The 12,705-nt window shown below is 44.7% G+C and overlaps 1 protein-coding gene across 7 annotated transcripts in view; it reads left to right on the top strand.

Annotated features, from left to right (window-relative positions):
- PIK3CA (phosphatidylinositol-4,5-bisphosphate 3-kinase catalytic subunit alpha) overlaps positions 1–12,705 on the top strand; it is an 85,850-nt gene that overhangs the window by 57,160 nt on the left and 15,985 nt on the right. For all 7 annotated transcript variants that reach the window (XM_053311322.1, XM_053311324.1, XM_053311319.1 and 4 more), the window contains 3 exons: positions 3,066–3,190; positions 3,478–3,559; positions 10,787–10,951. In XM_053311322.1, the coding sequence (XP_053167297.1) occupies positions 3,066–3,190; positions 3,478–3,559; positions 10,787–10,951 (372 nt within the window). The remainder of the gene's footprint in view (positions 1–3,065; positions 3,191–3,477; positions 3,560–10,786; positions 10,952–12,705) is intronic.

The following is a 12,705-nucleotide window of genomic DNA, read 5'->3' on the forward strand; positions in this document are numbered from 1 at the left end:
CCTGGTGGGAACCTGGAACAGGGAACTCACCAGGGCAGTAGACACGATCATTCCTAAGCGTCCCTTCCGATCTGCTTTAAAAGTGGCCCCTTGGTAGACAGAGGAGTTACGGGGTCTGAAGCAGCAAGGTAGGCGACTGGAGCGCAAGTGGAGGAGAACTCAGCTTGAATGTGACAGGACACGGCATAGAGCCCATTTGAGGGTTTATGCAGAGGTGGTGCGTGTGGCAAAAAACCCAATTCTGGTCTATGCGCATTGCTTCTGCGGGTTCGCGTCCAGAAGAGCTGTCCCGGGTTGTGAGGAGTTTGATTCAGGCTCCTTCCAATTCAAACCTATGCCTGGGGACTTTGTTCTGCTGTGATGCTTTTAATGAGTTCTTTGCGGACAAAATCTCCATATTCGGGCCAACTTGGACTCCACTGTTTCTGCAGAGTCTATGAAGGTGGTGTCCAGCAATCTCTCTTGCAGTATTATATTGGATCAGTTTCAATCTGTGATGCCTGATGACATAGACAAGCTGCTTGGGGCGGTGCGGCCTACCACTTGTTCTCTGGATCCTTGCTCGACTTGGCTGCTTTTATCTAGCAGGGAGATTGTTGGGCATGGCTTAGTTAATATCATTAACTCATCGCTGAGGGAGGGTAGGATGCCTCCTTGTTTGAAGGAGGCAATTATTAGACCACTTCTTAAGAAGCCTTCCCTAGATCCCTCAGTGATGGACAGTTATAGGCCGGTCTCCAATCTCCCATGGTTGGGTAAGGTGATTGAGAGAGTGGTGGCTAACCAGCTCCAGGCGGTTTGGGACGAAACCGATTATCTAGACCCATTTCAAACTGGCTTTAGAGCGGGCTATGGGGTTGAGTCTGCCTTGGTCGGCCTAATGGATGACCTTTACCGTGGAATCAACAGAGGGAGTGTGACTCTGTTGGTTCTTTTGGATCTTTTGGTGGCATTCAGTACCATCGACCATGGTATCCTTCTGGATTGCCTGGGGGAATTGGGGATAGGAGGCACTGCTTTCGCAGCCAAGCGGCGAAAGGGGCGGCAGGGAGGTATCCTGCCGCCCCAATTACTAATGAGAATACACGTGCCGGAGGGGGGGAAGCGGCGGGAGGGGTAAGTAAACCCTCCCTTAAAGGTTACTCCCTTAACCCCCCACCCCAGTGCCAGACCGCAGCTACGCGGTTCCGTGCACACTCCTACTTTTGTCTCTCCCCTGCAGAAGCCCTTTCTGTTGTCAGGAGTATGTTCCCGAGGGTTGCATGTGAGCCATTGTCAGTTTCCCCTGGAAATTTGTTACTAGCTAAATTGGTACACTAAACTATGCTCCACAAAATCATCATCATCATCATCATCATCATCATCATCATCATCATCATTATTGGAATGCTTTCTAGCACTCCAACACTTGTGGCAAAAACTTGTAAACTTGCTTTGTGAAGATCCATATACCTGTCTAACCTCATCAGTGACAGAAATATTAAGAGTAGTGATGGCAATTCTCATTGCATTCATATTCAGGCAAATCTAAAAATATCTTTATCTCAAAAGATAATGAATTCAAAAGGCAACAGATCAATAAAATAATACATATATAAAATCCATGGAAGTTAATTTCTTCTAAGTAGTCACTGTACCTCACACAAAATGGGCTTCACACACCCACAGTAGCTCAATCAGTAACTTTCCAAGCTCTGGCCCACATGAAAGCGAGGCTATTCCTCCCCCCGCCTTCCGTTCTTTAGTCATCCACCACATGCTTCACATGCCAAGTTGAATGTGTTTAACAAGCTGGTATGAATAAATGCCATTGTGGCTGTGAACAGTGTACTTTGGACCCATGATGAGCAGTCTGTTCTGAGATGGCAGTAAGGAACTACCTTAGGTGCCTTTTGAAGAGCTATTGAAAGCTGTTGCAACCCAGTCTCAACTAATCCCATTATTTTAAGCTTCATCGCTGCCACCAAATACGTTTTTACATATTCTCTGGCTGAGTTTACTGAAACAGCCTTCCAAACCTCTGTTTCATTCAAAGTTAGGTAGTGTGGAAAAGCATGCAGTAGGGAAAACAAATAGTGACTACAGATTATTAAATTCAAAAAGAAATTTTACTCTAAACCAATTCAATTCAAAACAGTAGTTGTGATGAAAATTTTTAGTACAAAGGAACAACCATATGAGCATAAAGGAACAAATAAAATAGGAGAAAAATGCATCCAATCTAACCTGCACCTAATACTGTGCCTTAACCCAGAGTACTTAGCAGGAGTTTTCTTATAATCACCTCTTATCAGCTTCTGCAGCGAGCCTGGCTTTTCCCCTTGCTCAGGTCTGGCTCTTCCTTTCCAGTACTGGAGGTTCAATTCCAGACTGTTCCTTCAGCTGCTTTGAGGGCGATTTAGATCTCAAGAGAGTTTTCAGCTTAACTCTCCCAGTGATTTCGCAGCTCTTAATTCAGCAACCATTCTCAGCTCTTCTCTACTGGCTCTCCAAGACTCCAGCTTGAACTAACTCTCTGCTGCAGGCAAGCCTTCTTTTATTCTCTTTTCCCCTTCCAGTTTTTTCTAAACAAACCTTACCAGGACAACTTAGGTTCCCTCCATTATTTTAAAAACATATCTAATCTAATCAAACCCTCTTTTCCCTCCAAAGGTTAACCAGTAAAACTCTTTTCCCTCCCAAACCAAACAATAGAGCAGGAGCTGTGAAATTTTGACCCCTGCACAAAGCTTTTTAACATAGAACATAGGGAGCAAGCAAATACATGTGCAGTATAGAAATCTGTAACACAAAAAGAGGAGTTCAGGCCTCATTCCTTCACAAAAGCTCTTTGAACACCTTCAGAGTTAAATACAAATCTCAGGCTGCTGGATGAAGGATGCTTTTCTTCTGCCACAACCACCTGATGAGCATGTGGCCATGATAATATTCCCTTGATTTGATTGTCCCCTCAGCTGGATCAGGACATAAAGCAAGTGCTTGCCCATTGTTTTAGTGCTAACTAACAAAAAATAAACAGCATGCCCCCTTGTATGAGTGATGTAGTATCCTATCTTGTTTTACAGAGTAATAGACTAGCTAGAGATAATGAATTAAGAGAGAGTGATAAAGAACAACTCCGTGCCATCTGTACTCGAGACCCCCTGTCTGAAATAACTGAACAAGAAAAGGACTTCCTTTGGAGCCACAGGTACGAACCTCTTGATTTTTAAGTCTGTAAGAAATAGGTGAAGCTTTCGCAGTCACAACTTCTGCTAAGGACCCTTCTGATCTGCATTTTAGGTGGGAAAGAACAAAGCACTTGGGTGAGTGAGGGTGGCTTATAATATATGCTTAGGCCAACATTTTATGGGAAAATGTTTTCACTTTGGTAACTAAAGGAATAAATAGACTTGTGTAGCCTGGAACAGTTAATATAATACTTCAGATCTTTGTGTGTGTAAAGTGGTTTCTTGTTTGTATGTTTGTTTTTTGTAGGCCCTATTGTGTACATATGCCTGAAATTCTACCCAAGCTGCTCTTGTCTGTTAAATGGAACTCCAGAGATGAAGTAGCCCAGGTAATATTTGTTAAACTTAATAACATTGACCCACATTCTCCGTAGCTGTGTTGCTTCCTAGCCCAGTGCACGGGGGCGGGGGGGGATCAGAAATCAGTTTTAGTTTCTCCTCCCTGCAAAAGCCCTGTTTGCTGCCAGTAATATGTTCCTGAGGACTGCACAATCTCGTAAAGCTGCAGAGAATATTTTCAGTAAGCACTAGTGTTTTTTAATTTGAGATAATCTCCATTATAAGAAATTCCATGAAAACTTGACAAAATATGACTGGAGTTTAGATTATGTTCTGCTTTTTTCATAGCTTAACAGAACATACATATTATGGTGGTAAACCATAAGCTCTGTTTAGTGTCTGATAAGAGGTAATGGAATTGGCACGATTCCACATAAGTGGTTAACTTATGCCTCATTGTTAAAATTCTGAATTCGCTATTGTGATGCAATAATTAAAGCGTGGTTTTTTAAAAAGGATTGAACACATTTATGGAGGTTAGATTTATTGGTGGATGTCAGCCATGATAGCTAAATTAAACCTCCATATTAAGAGGCAGTATACCTCTTCATTAATACCATCTGAATTTCAAAAGGGCGTTTGGGCATTTTCATGCCCTGCTTCTGCCCTACCAGAGCATCTGGTTGCCTGCTGCTGAGAACAGAATGCTAATCTAGGAGATTTTGTCTGATCTTTGAGATGATCCATGTTTCCTCACAACCAGTGTTCTGCATCTGCACAGTAGCCCTGGCAGAAGACTCTCAGGCTCCAAAAGGCTTTGGCTCTGCCAAATCGCACACGTGGTGCATCTGTTATTTTCAGCAGGAGAGCGCCTTTCTCCTCAATTCCTTCTCAACTGCCACACTGGTCGGTTTGGAAGGTTTGCTGCTCCGTTTTGTTCCTCATTCCTCCATTGTTTACTCTCCAATATCCTGACCTATTTCTCGGCTACTCTCCTTGTTTACGATTTGGACGTCTTGTTTCAGACTCATCGCAGCTGACTTGTACTGTTTTTCAGCTTCTCTACATCTTTTGCTTCCAATTCTTCCTTCAATCTCTCCAGAACCAATGCATTCTGTATACATTTTTTCCTTCATTTTGGTGTGCAACTCTGCCCTGATGGACAGTAAGAAAACATTATAGAAGTGGGCTTCTTGTGGCTGCACCCTTCTCTCCTCAGACAATACGAGTGCCTGCTTTGTCTCGGAGAAGGTCATAAAGTCAAGGCCTGTAAAATCCGTATGGTCTTTCCGGGGCAGATGGAAAAAAGTTGACTTTAGGCGAATCTCAACAAGACAGGTTTCGGCTGTGCGCTCAGCCACACTCTCACCAATACCACACTTAAATCATCTGTTGACCTTGGCAAAAGATCACCCTTTGGGCTCAGGGATGGAATCGGGTTGCTCCAAATTATGCCCGAAAGGGGACGCTGGCTTCAAGAAGCCTTCTGCCGCTACTGATGAACTTCATCATCGACACCACAAGAAGCAGAAGCGGGAACGTAATAGCTCACCGTATTCCAGCCCGAAACATCCTCAACCATCGATTTCAGCACCTTCAATGTTGACCGGCTCAGAATGCTCGCGGAATCCACAGGCATCGACCTCATTGACATCTTTGAAATCAATCTTGACAGCAACGCAGATGAATCGAATAATTGCTTCGACATCTGTCTCAATTCACACACCATCCCCATATGCTGCCCAGGGCAGGTATGTGGTGGACCAACCTTCAGCATCAATGACATCGGGCCTCTTGTCAACATCAACACCATCTCGCTCTCTTTTATCACCTCGGCATCACTTGTCCCAGGACATCGACCCTCAAAGCCTACAATTCCATCCTACCTGGTAAAGACCATACCTCTGACCACAACGACCTCGACTTCGACATTGGGTCTGCAAATACAGACTATGGCACCTTCTCAACCACCATTGCCTCTCTTTGAGGAATTTTCTGGGATTTCCAGGGATGATTCTTCAGTTCAGGCACACCCTTCTATTGATAAGGCTTTGGAGTCCCTACTGGATTCTAACAATAGCACTCCTTCAGCTTCTACATTTAGTGGTTTCCATCTTCATGGTCTTGATTGTGATGATGACTCTGATCTTCCTCCAGTGCCAAAGGACACCCTCTGCATCTCCAGAAAAGGTGACTCCTCGCTGCTCCCCTTCCCTTGGAGGGAGCATTTCCACCATTCTGTACCCCATTATGCTGCACTCACGCGTTTAATGATTTACTGGAGTTCTCTGGGTGCATTGGGTCCAGGAGAGCTGGTCTTGTGGTAGCAAGCATGGCTTGTCCCTATAGCTAAGCAGGGTCTGCCCTGGTTGCATATGAATGGGAGACTTGATGTGTGAGCACTGCAAGATATTCCCCTCAGGGGATGAAGCCGCTCTGGGAATTGCAGACGGTTCCAAGTTCCCTCCCTGGCATCTCCAAGATAGGGCTGAGAGAGATTCCTGCCTGCAACCTTGGAGAAGCCGCTGCCAGTCTGTGAAGACAATACTGAGCTAGATAGACCAATGGTCTGACTCAGTATATGGCAGTTTCCTATGTTCCTATGTTCCTATGCTATATCAGACGTTTACATCATTCTCATGATCCTTGTTATTTACCATCCCCAGGGTTGCCTTATGACTTTCAGGAGTATAAACTCTGGAAGTCCAACAAGTTAAAAGGAACGCTATCTTCTCCATCTACCAAGGTTCCTGACTCCCAACTTGCACTGCCACATTCCTCTCCATTTAAGAGGCCCTTGACTCTACCATTTCCAACTGCTCCTACAAAACTATCTCAACCAACGCCTACTTACCCTCTGCAAGATCCTGGGTATCATCCTGCTGTTCCTGCACCACCATCTTTGCCTGCAAAAGATAAGGATGAAGACAAGGGTTACGTCATTTCTGATGGTGTCTATGATTCCAGTTCCTCTTCAGGTAATAGTCTTTTCTAACTGAGAACCTATTTGACCCCTTGCCAGATGAAGCTGTGGCAAACCCTCCATTGAGTTCTCCAGCTGAGGAAGTCTATTCTTATAGAGTCCAGGTCGCTGTCATGGCAGCTGCCGAGCACTCGGACAGAAAACTCTCAAGCCAAAGATCGAGAATCCAGTCTACAATTTTTGGACTAGTTTATCTGCAACAAATTAGTTTCCCTTCCAATGTTGGACAAACTAGTTCCCTTCAACCCACTTCCCTTCCAATGTTGTTGGTGCTAGTGAACTCTGCCAAGGTGTGTTGGGACACTTCCGTTGTGTCCTCTACCACTTCGAAGAGACTTGAGAATCTGTATAGGGTTCAGGAGGACTCCTGTCCCTCTTTATTCAAGCACCTCCCACCCAATTCTTTAGTGGTGGACTGTGCAGTCAATTCAAAATCTGCCAAGTTACATTCGGCACCTATAGACAAAGAAGGGAGAAATCTAGACCCCATGGGAAGAAAGTTCTATTCCACGTCTTGTTTGGCCCTTAAAATTTCAAACTATATGGCATGCATGGCCAAAGCATTTTTCAGGCTGGGATTCTCTCAAAGAGGACCTCCAAAGATGTTCCTGAAGCATTCCATGATAAGTTCCAGTTAGCCTTAACCAAATCTACGGATATCGCAAGGCAGTCTTTAAGCACTGCAAAGCACCTTACGGAAACTGAGCCACGTTCATTAGCAGGCTCCATTACACTTAGGAGACACGTGTGGCTACGTTCTACACTGTTGCAACTTGACATGATGGAGAAAATTGAAACTTTCCCATTTGATGGCACAAACTGACAACACATTGGAAAAATTAAAGTCCAGATATACTGCCAAGACCATCACGTCTTCAGCCCAGCAGCAACCATACTCCCAATGGTTTAAGTCCATTGGTCAGCAGAAGTTCCACTCTCAGGCAGACTGAACGAAAGGATTTTAGGGAGATGTAAAATAGACTCCAAAGCATAAATTCTTCCTTCAACAAAAGCATCAGCAAAAAGCTCATCCTTGGGACCATTCCAAGCAGTTGGTTTGACAATCTGGGCAAGGAAATATCTCTTCAGCAAACCCCTTCTCCTATTCGTCTTGCTCCCTTTCCCCACGAATGGCATTACATAACTTCAGATGCCTAGGTGTTATCCATCATCACAACTGGCTATGCTATTGAATTTTCAAGCCGGCCCATTTACACAAAAATAAAATATACCCACTGAACTCTACTACTTGTGGATGTAGTTCTCTTGCTGCTCCAGAAGGGGATAATGGAGCCAGTCCCCTTAGATGATCAGGGGAGATACTCAAAATTTTTCCTGGTGCCCAAAAGACACAGGGGTCTTCACCCCATTCTGGATCTACGTCACCTAAACAAGTATATAAAGCCAAGGAAGTTCCAGATGCTCTCTCTGCAGACCATTCTTCCCCTACTTGTGGTGGTGGTGGTGGGGAGTGGTTTGTGACATTGGACCTGAAGGATGCCTGTTTTCAAATAAGGATCCATCCCGAGTACCAGGAGGTTCCAAAGGTTTACAATGGGAAAGCAATGCTATCTGTACACCATCCTGCCATTCATCCTCTCCCCCACCCGGCGTCTTCATGAAGTGTGTCAGTGCCATATTAGCACATCTGAGGATGCAGGACATAGCACTCTACCCATTTTTGGATGATTGGCTAATGACTGCAGAGAGAGACTACTTTCTCATGTCTGTTACATGCTGGATCTTCTCTCCCACCTCGGCGGGGGGTCACGGTGAACTTAAAAAATCCACTCTTACTCTAAAGTCGCGGATCAAATTTATAGGAATGGTCCTGGACTCGTATGTGAAAATGGCATGCCTGGCGGAAGACAGGAAAGCAACCATTGTAGCTCTAACCACCGCTTTTCTCTGCAACCCAGCCCAGCAGGCCTGATCTGTATGGAGACTATTGGGTCTTATGGCCTCCTACAGGACCATTGTTCCAAACACACATCTTCACATGCGAAAACTTCAACTGTGATTTCTGTCGGAGTTCAAACCTGTTTCTGACAGACCAAATGGCTTATACTGCCTCGGTATGTTCTATGGTCACTTCATTGCTGGACCAATCTGATGTTCCTGGGGAAGGGCATGCCATTCCCTCTTCTGCTCTTTTCACTAACACTAACCATGGACACCTCCCTAGACGGATGGGGTGTGCATTGCAAAGGGCTTCATGTACAGGGTGCTTGGATTATGCACCAGAGAACTCTCCACATCAACTATCTGGAACTCCTGGAAGTGTTGCACACTCTGAAGTCCTTCCTTCCCCTTCTGAAACATCGGACTGTTCAGGTTTTGCTGGACACCATGGCAATAGCGTACATGAACTGCCAAGGTGGGGGAGATGGACTGTCACTCAATATGCACTCTGTCCCATCAGTTCTGGACCTGGTATCTGGAACATTGCATCCACCCAATTGCATTGCACATCAAAGGGTCAGACAATGTTCTAGCAGATGTCCTGTGCAGAGATCTTACCCTGAACCATCAACATGAGTGGGAACTGGATTGCAATGTTCTCCAAACCATCTTCTGTTCCTGGGAAACACCACCAGTGGATCTCTTTGTGACTGATCATAAGAAGAAATGTGTTCCATATTGTTCTTGAGAGCTCTGAGGAAGTCCTTGTTCGGGGATGTGTTCCAGATGCCTTGGAATGCCCACCTATACTACCTTTCCCTTTCATTTCCACTACTCTCCAGGGTTCTGGGCAAAGTGCTACAAGACTGGACCCAGTGCATCTTGAACGCTCCTTTGTGGCCTCTGCAGCTGTGGTCTCCCTACCTTCTACATCTGTCCAAAGGAAACCACCAGCATTTGTCTCAACATCAACACCTTCTATCCCGAGAACAGAGCTGTCTCCTTTGTTCCTACCTAGGAGTACTGAACCTGACTGCATGGAGGATCAATTGCTAGACACCATCCTCTTAAATGAACATAAGGAATCCACTCAAAAAAATTATGTGCAAGTGGACTTGTTTTTCCTCTCCATTCTGCCCCGAAGGGTTTCGACTCTTTCTCAGCTACCATTTTCCAGATCCTCCTGTATCTAACAGGTCTCAAGAGATCCAGACTTTCTAACACCTCCTTAAAGGTCCATCTGGCAGCCCTCTCTGTCTTCCACCCTGGCTGGGATAATGGACATAATGGTCTTTTCACATCCAGATTCGAAGAGTTTTTGAAATGGGTTAATGATCTCTCCTCTCAGCCAAGAGGATCAGCAAATTGACAGTGCTCTGCACTGATGCACCCTATACGAAATTCTGTCCCTCTAAAGTGGTACTCCAAACAGATTCCTCTTTCACTCCCAAAGTAATTTCCAAACTTCATTTGAACCCAGATATAGTTCTGCTTCCCCCCCCCCCGCCATGGATTCCTCAATGCCACTTGAGAAGACGATGCACTGCCTTGATGCCTGAAGGCTGTTTATTACCTGGAAAGGACAAAACCTTTTAGGAAGTCCAACCAACCTTTTATCTTCTACAAAGGGAATAATAGAGGCTGTCCTGTCTCAAGACAGAAACTTTCCCATTGGCTCATGGAGCTCATTTACACCTGTTACAGACATCAGGGAGCTAAGCCCCCATCTAAGATATATTAGAGCCATGGCAACATCTGCAGCGCATATGTTAGGCATTCGTATGAAGAACATATGTGAAATGGCCACATGATCCTCCAACTTGTCGTTTGTGAAACACTACGCAATAGACATCTGCTCTGCAGCAGAGGCCAATTTTGGTCTGGCAGTTCTGAAGAAAGTACTCTAACATATGGCCTGGCACCTGCCTCTGTGGGAGCTAGCTAATAACCTAGGTTGTGAGGGAACATGGATCACCTCAAAGATAAATAGCTTGTTTACCTGTAATTGGTGATCTTTCTGGTGATCCATGTTCACTCACAACACTTGCCCAGCCTACCACACTGCTAGGACAGTTTTGTGGATATCATGTGGACGTATCTGACTTGGTCTCACCTTCAACCTTTACCGTCACTGCAGTCAATCAGGAATGGAGGAGAAACACACTCTTCCACTGAAAATAACAGATGTGCCATGTGTGCTATTCAGTGGAGAATGCCTCTTGAAGCTTGGTAATCTTCCGAGGTTTCTGTACAGGTGCATAACCCAGGGTGTGAGTGAACATGGATCACCAGAAAGATCATCTGTTATAGGTAAGCAACCTGTTTTTTCTTATAACACAATTCTTTATGACTATGGTAGTAAAGTAAATCCATGGTATTCCATACTGTGCAGATGTACTGCTTGATAAAAGACTGGCCTCCCATCAAGCCTGAACAGGCAATGGAGCTTTTGGACTGCAATTACCCAGATCCAATGGTGCGAGCATTTGCAGTTCGGTGTCTGGAAAAATATTTGACAGATGACAAACTTTCTCAGTACTTGATTCAACTGGTACAGGTACTTCAGTCTGTTTTAATCAACTGTATTTATTATTTATTTACTTCTCATATTTTAATACTGCCTGATAAGTACATCTCAAGGCAGTGTACAAAATTTAAAATATTTAAAAGTCACAAATTAAAGTACAAGACAATAAAAACAGAATAAAATAATGATTAAAACAAGTTTTTAAAATTATTAAAATTCTAATTAAAAGTTTGAGAAAACAGGGGAGTCTTGAGGTACTTCCTGAAAACAAACAGAGAAGGAGATGCTCTTATTTCAGCAGAGAGCATATTCCAAAGCCCTGGGGCAGCCACAGAGAAAGCCTGGTCCTGGGTCGTCACCAAACGAGCCGGTTGCAAGCATAACCGAACCTCTCCAGATGATTGTAACAGGCAGCAGGGATTATGACAAAGGAGGCACTTTCTCAAATAGTCTGGACCCAAGCCATTAAGGGCTTTATAGGTAATAACCAGCACTTTGTATTTCACCTGGCAACACATTGGCAGCCAGTGCAGTTCTTTTAAAATCAGTGTTACGTGCTCCCTTCGTGTTGTCCCAGAGACCAATCTGGTTGCTGCATTCAGTACCAATTGTAGTTTCTGGACTACGTACAAAGGCAACCCCACATAGACCACATTACAGTAGTCAAGCCTGGAGGTTATCCCTTATCCAGCCCATTACTGCCTCCAGGCAGGCATTTAGGGAAGATATGATGGCGCAGTGGTAAAACTGCCGCCCTGTAACCAGAAGGTTACAAGTTCGATCCTGACCAGGGGCTCAAGGTTGACTCAGCCTTCCATCCTTCCGAGGTCGGTAAAATGAGTACCCAGAATGTTGGGGGCAATATGCTAAATCATTGTAAACCGCTTAGAGAGCTTCGGCTATAGAGCGGTATATAAATGTAAGTGCTATTGCTATTGCTATATGCTATTTCCTGATGAGGTTGGCATGGAGAAGTAGATCTGGCTGTCATCAGCATATTGATAACACCTAGACCTCCTGATGATCTCTCCCAGCGGTTTCATGTAGATGTTAAAAAGCATTGGACACAGTATGGAGCCTTGTGGGACTCCATACTTCAGTTCTCACTTAGCAGAACAACAGTCTCCAAGCAATGCCACTTGGAATCTGCCAGAGAGGTAGGAGCAGAACCACTGTAAAACAGTGCCACCCAATCCCACTTCCCTCAGGCAGTCCAGAAAGATACCATGGTCAATGGTATCGAAAGCTGCAGAGAGATCCAAAAGGATCAGCAGAGTCACACTCCCTCTGTCAATAGCCAGTTGGAGATCTTCCATCATGCCAGCCAAGGCAGTCTCAAACCCATAGCCCGCATGAAAGCCAGTTTGGGGTGGGTCATCCTATACTGCCTGGAGCTGAGAGGCCACCACCCACTCAACCATCTTGCCCAACCGTGGAAGATTAGTAACAGGTCTAATTAGCTAACTCTGCTGGATCCAGTGTAGCTTTCTTCAAAAGTGGTCTAATAATAGCCTCCTTAAGACAAGGCATCCTGCCCTCCCTCAGAGAAGCATTTATAATATTTACCAGACCCTCTCTGATCATATGATTATCCAATGAGATAAGCCAAATTGAGCAAGGGTCAAGAGAACAGGTTGTAGGATGCACAGTCCGAAGCAGTTTGTCCACTTCCTCATGTGCTTGTGTGTTATATTAGAGAGTGTAAATTAAATATGTCAAAGAAAAAAGGAAGGCTTGACAGAACTTTCCTTGAGGATGATGACCAGGATACCTTGGTTATTAAA

Source organism: Hemicordylus capensis, chromosome 3 (genome assembly GCF_027244095.1).
Source record: "Hemicordylus capensis ecotype Gifberg chromosome 3, rHemCap1.1.pri, whole genome shotgun sequence".
NCBI lineage: Eukaryota > Metazoa > Chordata > Lepidosauria > Squamata > Cordylidae > Hemicordylus > Hemicordylus capensis.